A 26901-nucleotide genomic window follows, 5' to 3' on the forward strand; every position below is an offset into this window, starting at 1 on the left:
AGAAAAGAGAACTACTTTCATAAGTTTTAGTCTACTGGGGCACATAAGAGGGAACTTTGAACTGAAAGTTCATAGGATCATAGATTTAAAACTAGAATGGACTTTAGTGGCTATCACATACAGCCCCCCTTCATTTTACAGATGAGGAAGCTGAGTCCCAGAGGATCTAAATGATTTGTCCAAGATTACACAGCTAGTAAGTATCTGAAGCAGGAGTCAAACCCATGTCTTTCTATCAAGTCTAGCATTCTATCCAGTCTGCCTTGCTGGGGGGTCTGGGAGGTGGGGACTTGGGGAAAAGATCTCTATTTCCAGCTCTGCCATTAATTAGCTCTGTGATTTTGGCTAAATTATTTTACTTCATTGGCCTTCAGTTCCAACAACTGTAGACAGACTTAAATCATATGAACCCCTGGTTCCTACCAAAACAGTTAGAGCAATTATGCCATGACCTTTGAGCTTTAACAAATGAGAATTTCATTCATCCATTCGAGAACCTTTTTGGAATGCCTACATTGAGTCCTTGCTCTCATCCCTCAGAGAGCTTACAATTTAGTTGGGGGAAAATCAAGTGTATCCATAAGAACTACTTGAAGAACAGACCTTGACAAGGAGGCGCTGACTTTAGAATTAGATGACCCATGCTCGAATCCTGGTTCCAACACTTCTACTTTTGTGACTTCAGGCAACTATCTTTGGGCCTCAGTTTCTTCATCGGTAAAATGAATGGATTGGATTAGAGACAACTCTAAATCCATCTTCCTGTTATTTGAGAAGCAATACTTCAACTTAAGGAAGGTGATATTAAGGTAGAAGTGAGTGTGTAAGTACCCCCGAGTCGCAGAAATAATTCAATTACATTAATATGAATGACTGCAAAATGGGCATGTGCCTCTGACCTATGCTTAGCACTGACGGGGAGTCAAGGGAAGGAGGCAACCCAGACCCTGCCTTTAAGGATCTTCCAGTATATTCAGAGACATTTCATACACATTGGAAAACTTAAGTAAGAGTGATCAGAGTTCTTCATAAGAGCATTATTAGACATGTTTCAGAGACTATTTTAAAGACTTACCTTAATGCTTTAAGCATTGACAAAAATTGTATTTAAATATCATTTTTATAAGTTGCCATAGCTGGGGGGAAAATTGTCACACTGAGGCCAGTTTGTTGCTGAGCTTCCCTAGCCATTGTTAGGCTAATTTCCAAACAACAGAAATTCAGATGCTTGCTGGTCTGTATCTGAAGCCATTTGAAGCTTGGCAAAGCCATTGAGAAGCTAGGGTGACCTTCCCCCTGCAATGCAGGATCAGAATAGAATTTACCTGACATTTCAGCAGTTGAAGGATCTGTGATTTTGTTGGTAAGGGCATTCCCTTCACTGATATAGAGCAACTCTTTGGGGACTTACTAAATGATTTTTGGAAATTGTAGTTAAAAAAAATACACACACACACACACATACAGACAGACACACACAGACACACACACACACACACACACACACACACACACACACACACACACACACACACACACACCCTAGTGGCTAATATGGTGATGAGCCTCTTCAAACTTAAGAGTTGTCCTTGGAGGAGAGATAGATAGGTCATTATCTGACTTGGAGTCAACACCCTTTCACCAGGGTAGGAACCAGTCAGAGATGATGGGATTATAGGATAATAGGCCTAGATCTAAAAAGAAGCTTAGAGGTTTATTAGTTTAACCCCCTCATTTAAAAAAATGAGAAAACCAAGCCCAAAAGAATGCAAGTGACTGAGGCAAAGCCATACATATACTAAGTGGCAGAGTCAGAACTCAAACTCAAGTCTTGGATTCTAAGTTCATTAATCTTTTTTCTGCTGTTTCCCTGGTACAATAGATGAGAAGTTAAAGGAGGGCCACTTGCCTGCCAGGATCAGATACTGGAGAAGGATTTTAAGAGACCCTAAGATGTATTTTAGGAAAAAAAATTTGGCATCATCACAAGGAATGGCTCTTCTTTTGATTTCTCCAGCTAGATTGTCACAAGGCAGCATATGATGTATTACCCTAGCAGTACAGACAATAAAAGCTGTAGCCCAGTCTATAGTGGAATTGGCTGTTCCATCAGATATGCCATGAGCTCATAGACTACTGATTGGAATGCAGAGATGTCTAGGGCATAGCTCATGCCCTTAAGGGGCTTCCTGCTTAACTAGGAAGGCAAGCACTACACTTATGACAAGCTAACACCACCAGTAGGTATCTGTCAAATGCTAAACGAGTGGTTCTGACAGCAAGTTAGCAGAGGCTCATACGTCTATGGGAACATGGAAGCCATCCAAATCAACTTGTATTTGAACAAAAATCTCTTCCACAACATACCTGGCAAGTAGTTATTGAGTTTTTGCCCCACTGATGGGAACCTGCCACTTCTTGAGACAACTTGTTGCCCTTTTCTCAGTTAGAATCATTAGGAAATTTTTTCTTATGTCCAGTCCATGTCTCTAGCTCTGCCCTCTGAGATCATTTAGAAGAAGTCTAGTTCTTTACCCGGATGATAGCCCTTTAATTACTTGAAGAGAGCCATCATGTCCCCATAGCCTTCTCTTCCATAGCTGAACAGTCCCAATTCCATCAAGTTTTTTCCATAAGGAAGCTTGGTTGTGCAGTAACAAAGCACTAGACCTGAAATCAGGAAGTTCAAAACTAGCCTCAGACATTGATTAGCTGTGTGACCCTGGGAAAATCTCATCTCCTCTGCCTGCCTTAGTTTCCTCATCTATGAAATGGAGATAAAAATACTACCTACTTCTGAGAGTTGTCATGAAAATCAAATGAGATAACATTTGCAATAAATGCTAGCTATTATTGTTATTATTATTATGACATACATGAATGTTTGTTGACTGGTTTGACTAGATCAGTGATGGTGAACATTTTAGAGGCTGAGTGCCAAAACTGCTCACCACATGTGAACCCTCCCCACATCCACCTTATTCCAGACAGGGGAGGGAGGAAGTGCTCCCATTGGGCTGCTAGGCAGAGGGGTGGGTGATGTGAGGAATGTCCTCAGGCAAGCATGTAGAGGGAGAAGGGAGCAGTCTCCTCCTGCACACCTGCTATAGGTTTGCAACACAGGATGAGGTCAAGGGAAGAATGATAAAAATGAACTCCAGTATTTCTGAGAGAAGTCCTCATTTGTCCTATACTATACATCATCACCTTGTCCCCTAAGGCTACTAGTTTGTGCTATGTAGATCAGTAAATCATTAACAAATAAATAAGTGCCCCTTCCCATTTCCTATCCCCTCCCTTGGATATCCAAATGACAGCATTTCTAGAATGCCTAGAAGCTTGGACCCCAGCTGAGATCCATTGCTGTGGAACAAGCCTTCTGATGGGTGTCTTCAGGTTTGGAATTCATCAAGAGCTTCCCTGTAGATGACAGGTAGAGCTCGATTCATTTAAAAGAATTTAAAATACTGCAGTAGGCGGGATGAGATTTTCCCTGGGAACTTTAGAGGGGGCGTCCAATGGCACAAGGTGTTCCACATTTAAAAATAGCAGCCCGTAGGTGGGGTGAGGCGTAGAAGAGGCTAGGTTGGCAGTATACTCCATCAACAGAAGTCAGGGCACATACAGATGTTCAGAGTCTTCCTATTTTAGACCTTTTTCTGATAATACTGTCTGATTGGTAATTACTGCATTTAGCTCAGGACTGAATGAATTCCTCTCAAAATTATTGGTCTAATCAGAACACAGCCCTATAAAGACCCTTTAGAGCCTCCCTGCCAAAGCTCTGTGTGAAGGCTGGGTTGTCACTCCTTTCCTTGGCATATATTATTTCTCTGCAGATTTTTTTCTCCTCAATTCCCTGAGGTTACTATTTATCCCTTGAGTATTTCCCAGTTTTTCTATTGTTTTCTATTAGAAGACACTAGAACCAGAGTGCCAGAGGATACTCAATGGTGTAGAATGCTCTATCACTCCAGGGTGCCCATCCTGGCATGTGATTTCAACATATGCGACATGGTAGGATGGGAAGAGATCTTCCTAATTATAACTCCCCAATTCCTGGTGCCTGAATTCATACTATTAAGAGACTCATTCCTTTGCCTACTAAGGCTTCTTTGGTTTTAGGACCAGAGATTTAAAATTGGAAGGGATCCGAAAGGTCATCTCATTTAATCTGCTCATTTTACAAATGAAGAAACTGAGGCTAAGAAAAAGACCAAGTATAGTGCCCAGATTCACACAGTAAGCAGCTGACAAAGGATCTGAACATTTTTTCCCCGACTCCAAGTATATAGTACACTTCCAAGGAATGAAGAGAACAGTCAAATATAACCAAAATCAGATGAAGTGCAGAGACCAATGGTTTTAGATGATGGCTATTAAGGTATACTTGATTCCTCTCCAACAAATAGTGACAATTTCTGATTTAATTTTGTATTTATTTAGAAGAAAGTTGAATGTTAAGTGTTTTGTCAGTCACTGTTCTTATGTCTGGTAGTTTTGCTTATCTATTTCCAAGGAAGAGCACTGGGGTGTTGTTGTTGGGAAGTGATTGGTAGCTAAAAGATACATGAAATGTATCAAAAATAATCTCAAAGGCAAGGCCCTCTGACTTCTTAATTTTATGAAAGCCAGCCTCGGGTATAGAAATTTTTGCTTCTTTGAAGTTCTACCTTCATTTTATTAGAGTAGAGATCATTAAAGAAAAGAGAGAAGAAGCCATGGGAAAATCAGAGCCCTCATTTATGCATATCCACCCCTCTCAGTAGTTTTTGGCACTCCTCATAACTTTTCTTCTTTTTTTTTTCCTCTAGAAATCCTCATCTGCTGTCTTAGAATTGATACTAAATATCAGTTCCAAGGCAAAAGAATGGTAAGGGCTAGGCAACTGGGATTAAGTATCTGAGGGTCACATTTGAACTTGAAACATCTTATCTCCAAGCCTAGGTCTCTATCTACTGAGCCTTTCTAAGTAAGCCCTACAAACTTTTCTCCTGCCAATCTTGATGGCCAGGTGTCCTAGACCCCCATGCTGCTCTTAGAAACTGGTTCCCCTCACTCAGGAATCCTCTAATCCCTACCTCTCAGGTCCTGCTTTTTTCAAGTAATATTTTAGGTCTTTCCCTTTATTTTGCTCAGACTTAATAGCTTCATGTTCCTGGGCGAGTCATTTATCTTCCATGAACCTCCATTTCCTCATCTGTAAAGTAGAGATGTTAATAGCACTTATTTCACTGAGTTGTTGTAGGACTCAAATGAGATGATGCACAGAAAGGATTTTGCTCTTAAAATATCAGCTTTCATCATCAAAATCATTGTTGCTGTCATTATCCAGCCTTGCTTTGTCCCCAAGCAATGCTACAGGACTATTTATTTCTTTTTCTGCCTTCCCTTATTCACAAGTGGGACTCCCTCAGGACCTTCCTCTTTTTAAAATTTTATATTGTCAACAGTGGATAACATAATAATGACCTACCTTTCACAGGGCAATTTGTATTTTTAAGGGAGGATTATGATTCTGTAATACTTTGACTTGAGAAAATGAGTTCGTCCTGGAGGGTAAGATGTTCTTAAGATGTAGCAAACCCAGTCGAGGACATTCTATTATAGCAGCATAGACTGTCAGAACTGGAAGGGATCTTAACTATCAAATACTCTAATTCTTTCTTTTATAAAAGAAGAAACTGAGGCTCAAATTGGAGATGCCTATCACTACCATGATAGAGTCAGCATTGGTTCTTAATTTCCCATTCCCCCAACCCTCTTTTTCAGTTAAGAATCTTTGTTTGGGTTTTTTGTTGTTGTTGTTGTTGTTTTGTAAAGATATTTTATTTTACCAATTACCTGAAACGACAATTTTCCACATAAGTTTTTTGAAGTTGTAAGATCCAAATTGTCTCCCTTTCTCTCTTCCCTCCTCCCTTCTGGAAATGGTAAGCAATTTGATCTGGGTTACACATGTATTTTCATGCAAAACATATTTCCATATTGTTCATTTTTGTAAGAGAATACTCACCAAACCCTGCCAAATAAAAACCCAAGTAAATGAAGGTGGAAAATCACATGCTTTGATCTTCCTTCTGACTCCACCAGTTCTTTCTTGGAGGTGGAGAGCATTCTATGTCCTAAGTCCCTCAGAATTGTCCTGGATCATTGTATTGTTGAGAGTAGCTAGGCGTCTCACAGTTGATCATTACAAAATGTTGTTATAGTCCTATTCTCCTTTTTCACCTTTCGTTCCCAACTATCAGAGAGCTACTGAGATGATTTTTTTTTCTCTAGGAAAAAAGTCCTAGTCATCTGCCTCCCCCATCACCATTTCCTGACCTACACTCTGCTGTCCATGGTACTAGACCTTTTTTTTTTTTTCCATTCTCTTCTCTTTCAGCTTTTTCCTTCATCACACCCTTGGGACTACAATACAAGATTTCCCACTACAGATAAGAAAGCGGGAACATAAACATTTGTTGGAACATAATTGTTTGGAGGACTAGAGCATCATAAGATAATGAAGAATTACCTCCAGGAAAATAAAGAGATTTAGCCAGTAAATAAAATAAAATAAAGATAAGATAGAGTTTTCACAAATGTAGAGTTATTTTATTTTGCTTATTAAAATTAAAATGTTCCCTCTAGATTTGGTCTCCAGAGGAAATGAGAGACAGCGTAATATTATGGAAAGAGTACCAGTTTTCAGAGTCAGGTGACCCAAGATTGTAGTCTTAGCTCTGTTACAAACTCAGTGTAAACATCCCTGGGTCTCATGATCCTCCTGTCTACTGATAAAGGTTAGAGATGGGGCTCTTAACTTGAGGTTCACAATCCCATTCAGAAGTTTGTTGAACTTAGATGGGGAAAAATTATAAGTTTTTTCCAATATAATTGGTTTTCTTTGTAACCCTATATAATTTATTTTGTGCATTTAAAAACTTTATTTTGAAAAGGAGTCTACTCTTGGGCTTGATGCTATCCAAGACCCTTGCTAGTTCTAAGATGTCAAGAATAAAGTCACTTTCTAATGTTAATATTTCAGTGATTTGCAATCTCATCATCGTAGAGTCAGTAGTCTTCTAATTACTCTCCCTGCCTTCAAATCTGTCACATACCTGCCAACATGATATTCCTTAAGCATGGATCTGACCATGTCACCCCCTTTCTCAATAGACTTCCCTGGCTCCCTATTACCTTTAGAGTCAAATACTAACTCTTCTGCTTGGCATTTAATGTCCTTTACTTCTTGGCTACAACCTACCTCTCCAGACTCTTTATGCATTCTTTTTTTGTTTCTCTACAGTTCATTGCAATTGACTTATCTGTTCCTCACACAGAACATTCCATCTTCTATCTCTGCAATTTTGCACAGGATATATTTCATGCCTAATATTTACTTCTGCCTCTTAGAATCCCTAGTTTCTTTCAAAGCTTTGTCCATGTCACCTTCTTCCCTTTCCCAATTCATCAAAACTGTTAGGATCTCCCTCTGTCATGAACTCCCATTGATTGCATGTGTGTGTGTGTGTGTGTGTATGAGAATGCATATGCATCCAACTTGACTATCCAATCTTGCTTAGAAAACCTTAAAATGAAGAGAAAGACATTTTCTTCTGAATGTAGGCACTGAACATTCCATGAAATTAACTCTGGAATAACTGCTATAGAACACTGGGAGAATTGCCCTTTTCTAATCTCTGTCTCCCTCTCCCCCTTTCATCTTCTTCACCAAGGTCTTCCTATTTTATTTAGAAAAGCTTTAAGAATGATAGTCAATAAATTTATACCTTATTCTCAACTCCCTCTGCCTCATGGCTCTTCCATCTCAACATCAGACAAAAGAAATTGTGCATCATTTACTATTATCTTTGATGCCCTTGGCTTTCCTGTTTTGTGTGTATTTATCTCTCTCTTCCACCTACTCTCCACTTATCATCCTTCCACAAGGCAAAGTATTTGATGAATTCATTTACATCAAGGTGTTAGGGACTTAATAGGATCTCTTCCATTTTATATAAAGAGAGATGGAAAGTGGAGAATAAGAATAACTAATCTGTAACACACCTATTAAACATATTCATTCATATGGCTTTCTAAGGTTCATAAAGTGCATTTCAGGTATTGTATCAATACTTAGCTCAAAGTCATGATTTTTAGTGCCATAATTTCAGCTATCCATGAGGGATATTTTGTGATAGGAAGAGACCTTTTCAGAGCTGCTTACATCTTGCTACATATTCAAGAATTCCTTGGGGCTCTGAGAGTTCTAGACTTTCCTGTATAGTGATAAATTTATAATGATAATTTGTGCAGTACTTTAAGCTTTGCAAATCATTTTACACATATTACTTTAAAAAAAACTTACCTTCTGTCTTAGAATCAGTACTGTGTGTTGGTTCCAAGGCAGAAAAGCAGTAAGGGCTAGACAATGGGGGTTAAGGAACTTACCCAGGGTCACACAGCTAGGAATTGCTTGAGGTCAGATTTGAACCCATGACTTCTTATCTCTAGGCCTGGCTCTTAATCCACTGAGTCACCTAGCTGTCTATGTTATTTTGGCATATTATATATGCTTATATATTATTTTATTTGATCCTTAAAACCCTGCAAATTAGGCGTTGTTATTATCTCCATTTTACAGATGGAAAAAGACTGAGGCTGAAGAAGATTTAGGAGCTTACTTGTTGTCATATTAGTCATCTAGTAAGTGTTTGAGACAGGATTAAGCTCATGTCTTCTTGACTTCAGTTCCAGTACTTTATTTGATGTGCCTAGAGAGTGCAATGGTCCCAAAGTCCCTTCTTTATCATCAGAGAAAGTTAATGTTATATTCCATCTTAAGTAAATCATAGCTCATTCTTTGAAACTTGGTAAATCATGCGTATGTTTAGCTTTCTGTCTCATAGCCTTTTTGTAAGCAATATTGGTTTCTTTTGGCACCAACAAGAAATGGGAAACATGGTAAAGCAATATTTGTAGTTCTGTAATGTTGAATTCCTAGCTGTGATCTTTGGAAGGGGAGCCAGAAAAGCAACTCAGTCCTCCAGCAGATGCTGATTCAGTGTGTTTTTCACCTTCTCTGCAACACACACAATTCGCTATTCATCAGTTGCCTCCTATGGACAAGACCCTGTTCTAGGCACCTGAGATATACAGGGGAGAAGGAGGTGTGCTAATTGTCCCTGAGGAATTTTCAATTTAATAGGAGAATCAGGTACATAAATAGTTCATTCAGAGCAATTATAAGGAAGTAGCATTGGACATACATAATGGTATGGAAGGTTAGTTGAAAAAGATATATTGGGGGAGGGACATTAAGGAGGATATTTCAGTTGTGTTCCAACAGTGGTCAGTAATGATAATTACTGGGGGTAGCTAGGTAGATTGAGAGTCAGTTCTAGAAAAGAGAGGTCTTGGGTTCAAATCTGGATTCAACAATCGCCCAGCTTTGTGACCCTTGGCAGGTCCCTTAACCATCTTCTGCCTTGGAACCAATATACAGTAGGTAAGGGTATTAAAAAAAATAATAACTGCTATTTATATAACACTTTAAGGTTCCTGTATATAATTTCCTTTGAATCTCACAGCTACTGCATGAGATGGTTGCCAGTATACACACACACACACACACACACACACACATATATATATATGTATATATATATATATATATATACTATATATATATATATATCCATTTTGCAGATGAGGAAACTGAGATTTAGAGAGATTTAAGTGAGTGGCATATAATCGTCACATACCAGTAAGTTTCAGAGGCTATATATAAACCCCGGCCTTCCTAAACTTAGATCCAATACTACATTTTGCCAAACTAAGAAAGTAATAAACAGAGTTGAGAAGGTGCAGAAAACATCATATGAAGAAAGATATGGGGAGACTGAGAAAACCCAGGATATGTCAAGCCAATGACCATGGGTCTTTAAGGGACTAGGCCAAGCAACAAAGATGGATAAAAACCATCCCTCCTATCAATGGAGGAAAGATAAGACCTGTATAGATAAGTCACTCAAATTCTCTAGGACTTAGTTTCCTTTTTTACGAAAGGATGAGAGAGACTAGAATCCATGTTCTCTAATGTCTCTTCCTGCAATAAACCCAAGATCCTGTGAAGTACCAGGTAGAGTTGTTGTAATCATCAGCATGATGGGAAATAACTCAGAGAATTCCATATTCTCAGAGTTAGAAGGGACCTAATCTACTCCAGCCTATGTCTGAACAAGGATACCCTCTATCAACAGCCTAAGAAGGAACCCGTTAGATTCCATTTGGACTATAGTGATGGAGAACTCACTCCATTGCTCCTTTAGGCAATTCTAGCAAGCTTTTCCTTACATCTAACTAAATCCAGTTTCCTCACTTTGTGTCCACTGCACCTTAGTTCTACCTATGTCCTTTCTAAAAAATTGGTATCCCAGAACAGAAAAGTAGAGGTGTGTCATGACCAGTTAGACGACAGTGGAGCCATTGCCTCCTTCATTATTAATACTGTACTTCTCTTAAGTTAGCCTAAGAAACCTACTTTTTTACAGCATGTCTCAAAATGGACTCACTGATCTTGCAAATTGTACATTTCCCAGGCCTTTCCCCCCATAAATGGTTGTGTAGCCACATCTCCCCCATTCTGTACCCATATATTTATACAATTAATTTTCCAATACTCAGTTTTATCTTTTTGGCTCATTTTTCTAACCTTGGAAGGACCAGAATTTAAGAATACCTTGAAAGACCAAGCACATTTTATTTTTTGATTAATAGAATTTATCCACAAGTGTCCCAGGCCCTCTCCCCCTCCCCATATCACAGAAGACATCATCCGGGACACAGACATGTATATACAATTTGTGTCTTTCATGTTTCCACCTTTTAGTTTTCTCTCTGGAGATACAGTCACAATTCATTCTTCAGATATTGAATCTGTGGCTATGTCTGATATTCTCTTGGTTCTGTTCATTTTGCTACTCATTATCCCACCAAATACAATAAATACATTGTTTTTAAACCCTTACTTTCTATCTTAGAGTCAATACCAAGTATCACTTACAAGGTAGAAGAGTAGAGTTAAATGACTTGCCAAAGGCCACACAGCTAGGAAGTGTCTGAGGCCAAAATTGAACCCAAGACCTCCTATCTCTAGACATTCTTCTCTATCCATTGAGCCATCTAACTGTCCCTACAAAGTATATTTTTATATTAATTTATGCACATGGTCTTTCTAGTGTTAGGTTAGTGGGATTTGGACATCTTGATTTTCTCATCTAATATACTCTCTTTCCCTCCTAGTTTCATTTGGATGATAAAGTATGCCATCTATTACCTCCTACAAGTTATTGATGAATGTTAAATCAAATAGGTCTAAGGACCCAGTGGTCTTCTCCTAGAGATTTGTCTGGTGGTTGATGATGATCACCACTCTTTAGGACAGGATTAAAATATTCCAAATCCCTTTTAGAGCATTATTTATCCTTTGCAGAGGGATATCAAGATGGTCTTTGTCATATAGATTGCAGAGATTCAGATATTCTAGGTCTACATCATTACTCTTATTTTCCAGCCTTTTAACCCTGTTGGAAAAGAAAATGATGTAAGTTTTCTAAGTTTTGTTCTTGAGAAACCCATGTCATCTCTTAATGACTACTGTTTCCTTTTCTAAATGTCCATAAACCTTCTCTCTAGTCATACATTCTTGGATTTTTCTAGGATTGAAAGTCCAGTTCACCAGGCTTTACTTTGAAGAATCCACCCTATTTCTCTTTCTGAAAATGTGATTATACCAATCCTAATTTTCAAATAAATGATATTTTCTAACACTGGGTAGTTTTGATTGGAGGAATTAATGCCCAATGATGTCACCACCATGGCTTCATCCATACAACAAGAAAATATACAGATAAACCATTCACCTCATGATTTGGGCTGTCTTAACAGCTGACTCAGATCACAGAAAAGAGTGATCCAGCAAAGCTGTTAAACCAGTCAGAAAACCAAAAGTTGCTGAAAACCAAAATAGAAACTTTGTACAAAGTGTGGCTTGTTTGTCAATCAGTGCATTAATCAATAAGCATATATTAGACACTGACTATATTCCAGGCTCTGTTCTAACCTCTTGAGGTACAAAGAAAGGCAAAAAGACAGTCCCTGCCCTCCTGGAGCTCATGTTCTAATGGGGGAGACAACATGCAAACAGCCATGCACATAGAATAGATGGAAGGTAATCTCAGAAACTATACAAGAAGGTCATTTAAAAATTAGATATATCCAATATTTACATTTTAGTTAAATGCTATTTTGTTGTGTTTTCCTACTATCATCTTTGACTCATGAGATGCTAGAGCTGGAAGGAGTCTAAGGGATAGCTCAGAGCAGCCCCCTCACCCCATAAGGGGAGAAGTGTTTGCTGCCTGCCTGTAGGTGTGTTTTCCAATGGTTCTGGTCTGTCTAATTTTAGATTTTTTCAGTCAGAGAGAGTTCAACACTTATCTTTCAGACAATTGAAAGGCTTATACTATTCTCTGCCAGAATTTTTTCTCTAGTTCTCAGCTTTGATTTCTCCTACTTTGTATCCTCTTACTTCTCATTATAGCCTGCCTGCTTACTACAAATCACCCTTCTTTCTTCCTTTGGGCAAAATTGGGCCCCTGGTCCCTCAGCCACAACTCCCTTGAGGGATGTTTTTGAGGGGATAATTTGTACTTTTGTGCCTATACTCCTCCCGTATTTAAGAGACTAATTGCCCTTCTGAGTCAGGCATCTGTAGTTAAGAGAGTTTTCCAAACTGTTCCTCTGAATAATTGGAAAGAACACTTACTTGGCAAATAAATAATGTCTCCTTGAATTGCCAAAGGTGAGCAGCAGTTAAGAAGTCAATATGATGGGAAGAGCCTGAACTTGAAGAGAGAAAAACCTTTAATCCTAATTCTGTCATTAGTTGTGTGACTTTTGATGTGTCTTTAACTATGATCTATTATACTTTCACTTGATAAATGAAAAGAGACTGGAATTGAGGTCAGAAGGGCCAGGCTACCTTGGCCATTTGCTACCTGTGATGCCTCACTCAATTTCCTCACCTGTAAAATAGGAGGTTTTGAATTACTGACATTCAAGGCTCCTTTTAGCACTAAAGAGAATACCAGCAGTCTAATCAATCTAATCAAAAGAAGTTTTGCTTTTGGGTCAGAGAACCCAGGTTTAAATTCTGTGCCTGCTGGAGCCACTTAGGTGCCTCAATGGATTAAGAGCCAGACTTGGAGAAGATTCAAATATGGCCTCAGATAATTCCTAGCTGTGTGACCTTGGGCAAGTCACTTAACCCTCATTGTCTAGCCCTTACTCCTCTTCTGCCTTGGAACCAGTACACAGTATTGATTCCCGAGACAGATGATAAGGGCTTTAAAGAAATAATTCTGTACCTTCTATTTATTGCCCATGTAATCTTGGGCAAATTATTTAATAAACTTCCCTGCATTTTATATGCAAAATGAGGAGTTTGGACTAGATGACCTCTAAGGTACCATGCATTTTTTAAAAACCCTTACCTTCTGTCTTAGAACCAATTCTAAGGCAGAAGAGTGTAAGGGCTAAGCAATGGGGGTCAAGTGCCCATTGCCCAGGGTCACATAGCTGAGAAGTATCTGAGACCAGATTTGAACCTAGGACCTCCCATCTCTAGGCCTGGTTCTCAAACCACTAAGCCACCCAGCTGCCCCCAGTACCATGCATTTTTAACCCTTTGCTCCCTTTAATTCTAAGAAACTGGTGACCCAATCAAGTGGGTAACTTAGCCAAGGTTCTCCTTTTATAAATAATAATTTAATATCTCTGGAGTTCAGTTTATTCATCTGTAAGATAGGAAATAATATTTTAATCCTTCATAGAACCCACAATTATTATGAGAGGAACATAAACAAAAGATATGAAGTTATTTAAAAAACATAAGATCCTATTCATATGCCAAGTATGATTAATAAGTTGGACCTGATGAACTTTTACTCTCGGTTTTTATTCAATGAGGACGGAAGCTTCATTTTAGCAGGTTGATCATTTGGGGTCACTCATTTTCTAAGTTTCTCATCTTATTTTGGTGAACTAAGTTCTGTTTGCTGGCCTGATCTCTCCTCAGTCTTATTTGACTTTGCTTATGATTCCTCCTTCTTTCTCCTATACAGCGTGTGCAACAGCCCAGGCTGGGGCCGAAGATGAAGGGGAGGCAGAAGCTGGCTGGATTGAAGGGGCCGCCATACTTCTATCAGTTATCTGTGTCGTTCTTGTCACTGCCTTTAATGACTGGAGCAAGGAGAAGCAGTTCCGGGGTCTGCAGAGCCGAATTGAACAGGAGCAGAAGTTTACTGTGGTCCGGGGAGCACAGGTGATCCAGATTCCAGTGGCAGAGATCGTGGTTGGTGACATTGCCCAGGTAAAATACGGTAAGTTTTCCCCACCACCACACCAACATCAGAACCTCTGTGATCTTTTCCACTCTTCTTTAGTTTTTGTGCTTGGCTTGGAGTTTAGGTGATGTGAGATAGGCTAGCCTGGGCATCCAGGCTGAGCCTCGGATGATTGGAGAGAACAAGATCAACATTTGGTTATTCCAGTATGGACATGCAGGGCAGTGAGCCCAAAGGTAGGTGACCTTGGTGATCCATCTATGCTGTAAGAACAGAGAAAAGAAAGAGCCCAGGCTCAAATAAGATCCAAGACCAAGCAATGCTTGGAAAAACAACCAGGTTTTTGATTGAGTTCAAGGAAGGGACCTCAGAGGCCATTTAATTTAGCCCACCTCCTTAATTTTGCAGATGAAGAAACTGAGGTCCAGGGAGTTTGAGTGACTTGCCTCAAATTCCAGCAATAGATTAGCAAGTAATTATTAGTAAACAATGGCTTACTTATTAATAGATTAAATAATCCAGATCCTCATACTCTAAATCTAACATTCACCTGCACCATTTTTTATAGTCTAACTCACCTACCACTTTTCCCCTGAAATCTTCCTTGATTCCCTTTGTCTATAACAACCATAGCTCTTTGCCCTCTTACACACTTTGTTCTCCTGGTTCTGCTCATTTCATTCTTTATCAGTTTATAAAAGTTTTCAGAATTATTCTTTAAATATTGATATTCTGAATGTACTATTTTTCTAGCTCAGGTTTCTTCACTCCGCATCAGTTTATGTGTCTTTCCATGTCTCCCAAAAATAAGACCTTTGCTTTCCACCTCCAGAAAAAAGAATTGATGGCCTCTGAATGCAGTTTGAAGCATACTTTTAAAAAACTCTCTTTATTTTGGTTCTTTTTTGTTTCTTTTCTTTTACAACATAACTAGTATGGAGGTACATAATACACAACTTAAAAAAATAAAATATCCTATTTCCTCATTTTTTAAAGCACCACAATACTCTATCACATTCACATAACCACAATTTATTCAGCCGTTCCTCCATTAATGAGCATCTCTTTAGTTCCTGGTTTTCTGCCATCACAAAAAGAATGGACATAAATATTTTTCTACTTATAGGCTCTTTTCCAATTTCTTTGCTTGCTTTGAGATATAAGCCTAATAGTGGCTTAGTTTTGTCAAAGGATCAAAAGTTTAGTAACTTTTCGTGTATGATTCCAAATTGCTTTCCATAAATTTTGGACTCATTACAGGTCCACCAACAGTACATCTGTGGTGCCTGTTTTCCCACAGTCCCTCCAGCACTTATCATTTTCCATTTTTATCATCTTTTCCAATCTAAGGCAGTTCTCAAGAGAAGAAACCCAGGCTATCTATAACCATGTTTAAAAAAAAAAGCTCCACATCACTTCTAATTAGAGAAATGCAAATTAAAACAATCTCCTTTTCCTTTTCTAAGTCAGATACTCCTAGGAGTATCAATTATAGTAGCCAATTTAGTTAGCTCCTTAAAGTTTTTAAAGCACTTAAGATATATATATAGACATATATATGTAATTATATATACTTTATGCATGCATATATATATTTATCTCATTTAATGATATAGAACTTGAGCTGAGAACAATGTTGGGTAAGATGGGAGGAAAAAGAGATCTAAAAACAGGCCAAATTTGGTCAGGGATAGGTACTCATAGAATCACAGAATTTTAGACTTAGAAAGGAGAATCTTGATCACTTAGTTCTAGTCCAATATATATCATAGGTTCCTTTGTAGAATACTGATAGAGTATATGTATATAAATGTATGTAGTATATGTGTATATAGATATATGAATTCACACACACATAATTCTTAACCTAATTTTATGGCCCCCTGATCCAGGCAGAATGCTGAAAATATGTAATTCTAGGATTTGCCTCATCAGAATAGAAATACCAATCAATCAATAAGAATTTATTAAGTGGTGACTATGTGCCAGACTGCGTGTTAATCAATGAAGATGAAAATAAAAAATAAAAACCATGCCTGCCCCTCAAGGAGCTTATATTCTAAGGGGGGAGCTGACATATAAATATTTAGGTACCTACAAGAAATATACAGGATAGATGAAGGTATTATGAAAAAGGGAAGGCATTATTACCCTGTCTAAATGGTCGTTATTATTATTCTAATAATAATACAGTAGATATGTAAATAACAAAGAACATAAAAATGTGTACAGAAGAGAAAGAAGTGATTTTCAAGAGGGATTAAAAGGCAGCAAAGAAGGACTGGGAAAGGCATCAGGTGAGTTTTGCAGGAAACCAGATATTCTGAAAGATGGAAGTGAGGAAAGAGAGCCTTACAAGCATGAACCAGCCAACACAAAGGCATGGAGACTAGAGGATGAATCATTTAAAACTGGCTGTGATATGCAGATTGGAGATGAATATTTTTAGATGGACCTGGGAAAGAGGAGGAGGGAAAGGGTGGAAGTTCTAAGGCTTGTGGTAGAGCTCTAGTAGCCACTTTGATGCCCTAGCAAGCTATGGAGTAGCTGGAATTTCTGTATTGGTCTAAATGGAGATCATGTAGATGTTGTTGAAGTAGAGTAGGGATTCTCTAGCAGGGATTCTTAATTTGGAGTCCTTGAACTTACTTTTTAAAAATGTATTTTAATTTAATTATTATTATAATTTTAAAAAATTCTTACTTTCTGTCTTAGAATCAATACTAAGTATTTGTTCCAAGGCAGAAGAGTGGTAAGGGCTAGGCAATGGAGGTTAAGTGATTTTGCCCAGGGACACACAGCTAGGAAGTGTCTGAAGTCAGATTTGAACCTAGCACCTTCCATCTCTAGGCCTGGCTCTCTATTCACTGAGGCAAATAGCTTGAACTTTTAAAAATATTTTGATAAATATTTTAATGTCATTTTTCCAATGACACCTTTCTCAACCTCTTGTATTTTATCTTATGGTTATAAAAACTGGATTCTGAGAGGGGTTCATCATTTTCATGAGACTACCCAAAGGGTCCATTACTCAAAAAAGTAAAGAATTCCTGCTCTATTTGTATAAATCTAGATTCCAGGGTCCAATGCTTCCCCCAACCTCACCCCAGGATACCATTAAGGATACTGTAGTCAGGAAAGCTAAGTGACACAGTGGTTAGACTCCAGGTCTAGAGCTGAGAGAACTTGGGTTCAAATCTTTCCTGAAGTCACTTCCTAGTTATATGATCCTGGGAAAGTCTCTTAACCCCTTTTTCTTAGCCCTTCCCCTTCTGTCTTAGAGTTCTTACTAGGACAGAAAGGCAGGGGTTTAACAAAAGGAAAAACAATATAGTCTAAGTATGGTGGCAACCTTTTCGAAGAACAATTTTCACTCATTTCCTCTTCTTTGTTCTGCCTCTGTTCCTTTAACAGGTGACCTACTTCCTGCTGATGGGATCTTTATCCAAGGCAATGACCTTAAGATTGATGAAAGCTCCCTAACTGGAGAATCTGACCAGGTCCGCAAATCAGTGGACAAGGACCCCATGCTGCTTTCAGGTGAGATTCCATGATTCGCTGCTTCCATCATAGACACTCCCCCATCATTCTCTCATCCCCTAACAATTGACTGATGAAATCCTTTCCAGCCAGAAGATGCTTTGCCTTGGTTATCTGAGAGATCCTCCCCCTTTCTTCTACCTTGTTCTTGGGGAAATGGCACAAAGTCTTTATGAGGCAGGCCACTGGCTTTGAGTTCTCTCACCAATTCAACTAAGACTGAGGAATTAATTCTTCTGTAACTTGACTTCATTCATTAAATGAAGCTCATTTCACTCTATGAAAAGCCAAATTTTGTTCCCATTCCTCCCAAATGATATGGTTGTTGGAGCCAAGAAGGAGAAAGAATTGTGCCCCCTTCTCAACAGATAAACAGGAAGCAGGTATTTCCTCTGGAATGTTGTGGAACCTGGCCACTGCGTTATCTTGGTTTGACCTGGCCGTGAATTAAGTGTACATGCTTAAAATGTGAAAGCTACAAGAGACCCTAGAACACAGAATGTTAAAATTATTATTTCTGAAAGGGACCTTAGCACATAGAATGTTAAAATGGTTAGATCTAGAAGGAACTTTAGAACATAGAATATCAAAATTGAAAGGGAACTTAGAGTATAAAATGTCAGGAGCAAGGGGAGTCTATTAGATTTGGGAGGGATCTGAAAATAGAGACTATTGGAACATGGAATGTCAGAGCTAGAAGGATAATCTAGAAAGTTTGGATGTAGATGGTCACAACACGGAATGTCAGAGATGGAAGTGCCTTTTGATCACAGAATGTTAGAATACAGAGTGCTGAATTTGGAAGGGTCCTTAGAACCAGAATGTTAAGTTTAATAGAGTGCTGTTAGAACTGGAAGGTATCTTAGAAAAATGAACATTACAGCTAAACAAGATCTTAGACATCAACTTATCCAGTTTCCTTGTTTGAAAGATGAGCAAATTGAGATTCGTATTCAAAGATATTTTATTTTCTCAATTACGTGTAATAACAATTTTCCACACATGGTTTTTGAAATTATAAGATCCATACTGTTTCCCTTCCTCCCTTCCCCCACCCCCTTTCATGTCAGAGATCTTAAGTAATTTGCTCTGGATTATACATGTATTATCGTGCAAAACATGCTACGATACTGGTCATTATTGTTTGAGAATACTCATATAAAACCAACCTCCCCAAATAAAACCATAAATAAGCTAATATGGAAAATAGTGTGCTTTGATCTGCATCTGTACCACAGAGATAATAAAAAAGGGGAAAGGACAAAAATATTTGTAGCAGTTCTTTTTGTGGTGGCAAAGAATTAGAAATTAAGAGGATGTAGTGCCTTTTAAAAGGAAAGAGTGGAAGGGCTGGAGAGAAGAATTTCAAGTATGATATAAGCCATAAACCATAGCTTGGGATTTTCCCATCTTGTATATATTCTTTCCTACTTAAATCCTTTGTTACTTATTCTTGGAATGGACTCTCAGAACAGCTTCCATCCTTTACTCTCTCTAGCATATTCTATGCATAGGTACCAGATTAATCTTCCTGGGAAACAGCCTCATCATTCCATTCATCTAATAAAATAATAAAAGTCATATCCTTTAGACTGGCATCCAAGTCTTTATTCCTCTATTCCCAACCTAGTTTTCCTCATCTTCCACTACAAGCATTTCCTAATCTTCTTGAGTTCAAATCCTGCCTCAGACACTTACTCATCGTGTGGCCCAGGGCAAATCACTTAACTGTTTGCCTCAGTTTCCTCTTCTGTGAAATGAACTAGAGAAGGAAATGGCAAATCACTCCAGTATCTTTGTCAAGAAAACCTCAATTGGGTAAAAAATGTTAGATACAACTGAACAAAAACAATCTATCCAAACTTAATTTACTCGTTTCCTGATTATGACCTTGTCTTTTTCACCAAGTCCATGAAACTTGCCCTTGCCTGGAGTGCTTTCCTTCTTCCTCTCTACTCTTCTGATTCCTGTCTAACCAGTCATCTTTACAGACTCTTTAGCTGCTTCGACATCCCCAGGTGATCACTCCCTACTCAGAAATCCCAAAGGGTCTTTACCAATCACTTAATCAGTAGGTTGCTTTAGTGACTTCTACTGTCGTCTATCCTTATAGGACTCTATGCTTTCTTTCCAACTAGTTGGAAGCCCCACAAGGTCAAGGATGATGCCTTCTTCCCCCTAAGTCAATGAGCTGCTCATGGTGAGTGCTCAATACCTCATTAGTGGAGATGATGGGAAAGGGCGACCAGTCACATTGGACACTCCCTCCTTTTAGCTTGGGATGCTCAAGGATGGATGGACCTTGTTGAATTTGCTGGAAGGAAAGTAAAGAGAGAGAACTGGACTTGGAGTTAGAGGACCTGGGTTCAAATCCTGTCTCTGATATTTAATGACTTACTTCTCTAGTCTTCAGTTTTTTCATCTATACAATAGGAGTAATTGTACTTACATTTGCTTAGTTATGAGGAAGAAGCTCAGTATAGCTGACAGTGTTATAAAGAATGGGAGTTAATACATCTCTTCTTTTAGCATTGGTTGTGGGAATCCTTTGAACCAACAATTTCTTCAACATAAAGAACTCATGGTGTGAACTTCTATAGTTATAGACTTCTTAGTAATGGATAGCAATGGAAAGTTGCCTGGAACATTGAGAGGTTAAAGGATTTATCTAAGGTCGCAGAGTCAACATGCATCATAGGCAAGCCTTGAACCCAGTTCTCCTTGATTCCAAGGTTGGCCTTTTGTCCACTATGCCATGTTTTCATTAATATAATACAATATCTATAAAATAAAGAAGTCTGGACTTGGTGGAGTAGAACAAATTGTTCTAAGGTCCCTTACAGTTCTAACTCTTATGATCCAGGAGTTCTTTCCAATGTTAGTAGTCATGGAAGGATTATTATTGTCCCTTGCTTTAAAGGAGTGAATGAAAGGACTTGAGTGTTGGGAGTCACATCATAGTTCTAGTTCCAGAGCTGGCCCAGCAAAGGTCAGTTTAGCTCCCTAGGTCAGCTCAGCTGCGTCTGTCTCTGAAACCCTCTGTTCTTGATGTTGTGTTCTGTTGTATCCTGCGGCTTCCAGTGGCATAGCAGCCACATGGCTCTTCTCCCTCCCACCCGCCAGAAGCAGAGGTTTCCCACCCACACAAAGGGACAGCATTCATTTTCTGCCTCTGTCCTGAGGTCCCTCCATGAATTCTGAAAGTACTGCAGGCATTTGAAGATGTCACTCACAGGGAGGAGTAGAGAAAAGTAGGGCACCAGATTCCCTTGGCATCCATGCTCAGAGAGACAAATCACCATGTTCTCCTTGCTTTGGGCTTCTGACCTGACTCAATATACTTAACATCCAAACTCTTCAGTGTACTATCCAGTCCCTTCTCTGAGTGAGGTGGCCTACCCAGGACTGGCTCAACTCCTCCCCTGAGCTTTTACCCATCACTTTATGTTTTCCTCATCCTATCCAAATTCTGGTCATCATTTATGGTCCATCTTTAGTATTCCCTCTTCCAGTCATCCCTGACCACCCTAGACCAAATAGTCTTCTCTTCCCTTGTTGAAGGATTTGTTTGCTTTTAAATACAAACTTTTTGTATCTTTTGACATGCGTCTCACTTTCATGTATATCTGTTTGTCAAGCTCTTTAAAAAGCCGAGAGGGCAAGCTTACGAAGCACTTTATAGACATGATCTCATTTGGGCTTTTTCAACAGCTCTGTAAAGTAGGTTCTATTATCAACTCCATTTTACCGAGAAGGAAACTGAGGCTCAACTAATAAGCCACAGAGTGGGGTCAGTGATATATTCTTGGCCACATGTTAATATAGTAGTCAGAGGTAAGATTTAAACTCAGAAAGACTCCTAATGCCCAACACAATACTATCTGCTCTGCAGCACTGTCTCTCTCTTGCATAAAGTAGGATACATTAGTAGTTGGTGATAAAATTCATTTCTGGCTTTCTTGAGAGCTGGGACTCTCATCTTCTATTTCATTTAGCCTAGTGCGCAGCCCAGACTAGGGTACCTAGTAGATGTTTCTTCAGTAAATGTTGAATCAAATATGTCTTATCTAACCTCAAATATAGTGATGGCCAAAACATTAATCTATCTTTGTTATATTTTGGTTAGTCAATAAGTATTTGTTTATTTTTTTAAATCCTTACTTTCATTCTGAGTAATACCTCTAAAACAGAAGGACACAGGCTAGGCAAACAAGGTTAATTGACTTGCCCAGGGTCACACAGCTAGGAAGTGTCTGAGACCAGATTTGAAGCCAGGTCTTCCAGACTCCAGCCTGGCACTCTAATCATGTACCACCCAGATGTCTCTCAGCAAGCATTTATTAATCATTTATTATGTGCCAGCTACTTTGCATTTTAGGACATCTCATTGCCAATGGGGGTAAGGAAGTCATGAAGAAATAATAACTACCATTGGTACATTTATTAGATGTTTAATATATGCCAGTGGTGAGCACTGGAGATGCAAAGAGAGACAAAAGCATTGTCCTTGTCCTCAAGAAGCTGATGATCTAGAGGGGAAGGCAACATGTAAATAATTAGCTCCATACAGAGTGGATGAGAAGTGACCTCAGAGGCACAACACTATCACCTTGAAGTCCCAGAAAAAACTTTCTGCAGAAAAATTTATAAAATGTTTTGTAGATATTATCATCTCATTTGAGCCTTAGATGAACTCTGGAGACATAGCTATGGAAAGAAATGATACTCCCATTTTATAGATGAGAAAACTGTGGCTCAGAGTTTAATTGACCCACATGCTACTAAGTACAGAAAATAGAATTTGAACATTGATTTTTTTTTCTCTTAAATCCAGCAAGCTACGCATAATATGAAGCTGCCTGCCCATTCCTGGACCATACTTCCTACTCCCCAGGAATTTAAGACACAAAACAAGCACAAGTTCATGCCAGCAAGATATAACAATAATAGCACCATCAATAATAATAGCATTTAATTGGTATCACCTATATCAGACTATTTACCTCTTCTGGGAGGGATGAGGACATAGGAGGGAGGGAGAAAAATCTGAATCCTAAAATGTCAGAAAACAATTGTCCAAAACTATCTCCAGAAAAAGTTAATTAATTAAAAATGATAACATTTATAGAACACTTTACAGTTTATAAAGCACAATTCACATTATCTCAATAGACTATAGGTTTGTGATATTAAAAGGAGGGCTTAAGTTATTGACGTTCTCAACATTTTAGGGGCAAGCTGGGGTTGATGGGAGATTGGAGAAATGTTAGAGCTGGGAAGGTTCTTAGGGTTCATCTGCTCCAACCCCCCATTTTACAGATGGAAAAATTGAGAAATAGAGTTAGTATCTGTGTCCAGGCTGGTATTGAGGCTCCTTGACTCCAAGGCTAGTACTTTTTCTTGTATGCCACACCACATTAAGTCCTAGGGAGAAAGGAAAATATTCTCACTGGGCAGTGCTATGTTTTGTTTGTCAAGAGCTCTTGGACTCCTGATCTTCTATTGTGAAACCAAAGACTGGGAGGAATTGATATGGCTCTTGAAAGATTGTCCTAGGCCCTCTCTTTGAGGAGCAACAATAATGAGCTGCAAAGTGTTCTGAGCTGGCTGGGATCCTTGGCTCTGGGGCCCTGACTGCCTGAGTGTCTGGGTGGCCTCATGCCAGGGGCAACTCAGAGTGCAGCCAATTCCCTTTCTTTCAACATTAGTAGGCAGAGTTCTTCTGATCAGGGATACTCCAGCTTAAATGTGAGAAGGGGAAAAAAAGCTCTTTTATGCTCTTTGGTCATCTTGAGGCTTAAAACAGGAAAGCCTTAAAAGGAGGGGCTGGAGCCATTGGTGAACTAGCCATTTTCAATTTTGGATTCAGTGAAGGCAAGGAGAGGGGTGCGTCAGAGGGATCAGTTGTGAGAGGCTGACAAACATGAAAAATTAGATGGTAATAGATGGACTTTTCTTTTTCTTTTTTTTTTACCTTTACCTTCTGTCTTCAAATTAATTCTAAGACAGAAGACTTTCAAAGGCTAGACAATTGAAGTTGAATGATTTGTCCAGGGACACACAGCTAGGAATTTATCTGAGATGAGATTTGAACCCAGGTCCTCCTAACTCCAGCTCTGGCACTCTATCCACTGCGTCACCTAGCTGCTCCCAGTTTTCTTATGATGGACTAGTCCTCACCTCAGTAAGACTCAATAATATCTCTTTTACCCCCCTCCCCAACCCTATCTTCAGAGGAAGACTTTTTAAAAAAGATTAAAATCTTCCTGGCCATTTTTCCTGTCATTACCATCATTCAGTTTAAATCACCAGCTATTCATTAAGCACCTACTATGTGCTAGGCATTTTGCTGGGCACTGGGTTTAGAAAGACTAAAATGAAATCATCCTTGTCCCTTAAGGAACTTACAGTTCATGGTATGGGGTGGGATATAATATATAAGTAAATATAAGATGATTAAGGGAAAGAGAAAGCATTAACAAGAATGAAGACTAGACCTGGGATTTTATGGGTCTAATAAATGCCCAGATAAAGAGACTCCCCCTACCACGGTAGGTTGGCACTTCTGCAACTTAGCCGACCAGAGTGTCAAGAGGTTCAGTGTCTTGTCCAGGATCACATAGCCAGTATGTGTTAGAAATACAACTGGAACCCAAGTCTTCCTGGCTCTGAGGCCAGCTCTCTAATCACCACACTACCCTGTCTTTTAATGCTTCTAATGAGGAGGCAGAAAGGCACAGTGTGGGATAGTGGAAAGTACATTTGACCAAGGATTGTAAAAGATTGAATTTTAGTCTCAGCTCTGCCCCTAACTAGCTGTATGTCCTTGGACAAAACCTGGATCTCTTTATCCTCATCTGAAAAGAGATGATATCTAAGGATGCCTCATCGATGTGACATTCTAAAATTTCATGTGATGACTTTCAAGTCATTTCAGTGAGTGAGTACCATCCCTCTCTGAACATGTTTACTCATCTGTTAAAGGGGGCAAATTCCTCCCTCATGTAGCTGCTGTGAAGAAAGTATTTTGAAAACACTAAAATGCTAGCAAACATGAATTATAATTTTATTGTTAGTAGTAGTCATCATCATAGTCATCATTGCCTCCAATTTAGTCATAGTAATAATAGCAGTAAGTAGTAGTAATAGTAGTAATAATACTAGTGAGGATGAAAAGAAAGAGGAGAAGGAATGGGAGGAGGAGAAGAGGAGGAAGAGGCAAATGGAGAAGGTGGAGGAGAAGGATGAGGAGAAGGTCAAGGAGAAGAACAAGGACAAAGAGAAGGACAAGGAGAAGGAAAAACACAAGGAGAAGAAGGAGAAGCACAAGGAGAAGGAGAAGGTCAAGGACAAGGACAATGAGAAGGACAAGGGGAAGTAGAAGGAGGAGAAAGAAAAGGAAAAGGATAATAATAAGAGGGAAGGGGTTGATGGTGATGATGAGCATTTGGGATGGTGATATGGATAGGAAGCAGGGCGCTGGTATCTTGGGTTTTTACCAGCTCTTTTTATTCCCCTTCAAAAAAGCATGAACCTCTTTTACTACTTTTCTCTATGCTTTACTCTATTACTATGAGGAACTGAAGTCAGGAGGTTACTGACATTTGAAAGATTACAGGTGTTGATGGAGAAATTCTTTCAACCACTGCAGCTCACATTTCAACAATATCTCATCCTATGCACTGTTTGTCATGTCCTTCCTTAGATCTAGAGTTGGAAGAGGCTTTGGAAACCATGTAGTACAACATATCTCCATTTTACAGATGATGAAACTGAGGCCTAAAGAGGTTTAAACGGTTTCTCCAAGTCAGTAGTAGAGCCACACTTCATACTGGAGTTAACTTATTCCAAATCCAGTATCATAGAAAGACTACCTAAGCCTGGAGGCCTTCTTTTAGGCCAGCAGCTCTTTGCCTAGGGTCCACGAACCCCTTGTAAGTCCATGGATAAATTTCATGTCATCTGTAGATAGATTTCAGGGGCTCTGTGAACTTGGATGGGAAAAATAGCATATTTATCTAACTATAATTTAGCATTTAGCTATAACTTAGCATTTCTTTCCATCGTGATTAATATAATATAAAATGATATGATAGTTATGACTTTGATAATTCAAAAAATCATTATTCCGAGAAGGGATTTTTAGTCTTCACCAGACTGCCAAAGGGCTCCAATGCCCTAAAAATGGTTAAGAGTTCCTCTTCTGAGGATAGTTTTATGTTGCAAGGGTACCATATGGCATCTAACTAACATCCACCACAAATAGACAATGAATTTGGACCAGAACTGAATTAGGAATAAGAGTGTAAACTTGGTTGCATTTGGGAAATTGCCTCTTTAAGCATTTTGAGCTTCAGTGAGGAACAAAAGACTATTGTTTAATAGTCACATTCTGCTGCAGATGTTGCCTGATTTTGAATCTTGTACCACTTCAATCATCTCTGAAGAATCAAAGCCATGGGTGTCCCATTAGAGAGATGCATGTTGGATATAATTAGGCCACCATGTTGAAATGACACATGTGTAAGAAATGGCGTACACCATATTTCTGAAGAATAGCATGATTAGTGGATGAAGTGGGCCAGTCATGTGATGAAAGGGAAGGTTAAAAAAGGAATAGCCCAAATGCCTTTTAAAATAGTATAAATCAGTTGTATACCTGTCCAACCTTAGTTAAGAGAAATATCAGAGGGACATCTGTGTAGTTAAGTAGACAGAGAGCCAGGTCTAGAAACAGGAGGTCCTGTTTACTCTAGAGGTTTAAATCAGGCCCCAGACATATCCTAGTTTTGTGACCCTGGGCAAGTCACTTAAACCCAAATTGCTTAGCCCTTACTCCTCTTCTGCCTTGAAACCAATACCCAGTATCAATTCTAAGACAGAAGGTAAAGGTTTTTTAAAAAAGGAGACATATTAGGATTAGAACCCAGTTGTCTGATTCCTAGTCCAAAGCTCTTATTATCAA

At 38.9% G+C, this 26901-nt stretch overlaps 1 protein-coding gene across 1 annotated transcript in view; it reads left to right on the plus strand.

Moving 5' to 3' along the window:
* The window catches only part of ATP2B2 (ATPase plasma membrane Ca2+ transporting 2), a 174631-nt gene that overhangs the window by 22869 nt on the left and 124861 nt on the right, over nucleotides 1-26901 (plus strand). Inside the window, exons 4-5 of the mRNA XM_044676014.1 lie at nucleotides 14175-14432; nucleotides 17811-17936. Of these exons, the coding sequence (XP_044531949.1) occupies nucleotides 14175-14432; nucleotides 17811-17936 (384 nt within the window). The remainder of the gene's footprint in view (nucleotides 1-14174; nucleotides 14433-17810; nucleotides 17937-26901) is intronic.

The sequence above is a fragment of the Gracilinanus agilis genome, chromosome 1 (genome assembly GCF_016433145.1).
Source record: "Gracilinanus agilis isolate LMUSP501 chromosome 1, AgileGrace, whole genome shotgun sequence".
In the NCBI taxonomy this organism is placed as follows: Eukaryota; Metazoa; Chordata; class Mammalia; order Didelphimorphia; family Didelphidae; genus Gracilinanus; species Gracilinanus agilis.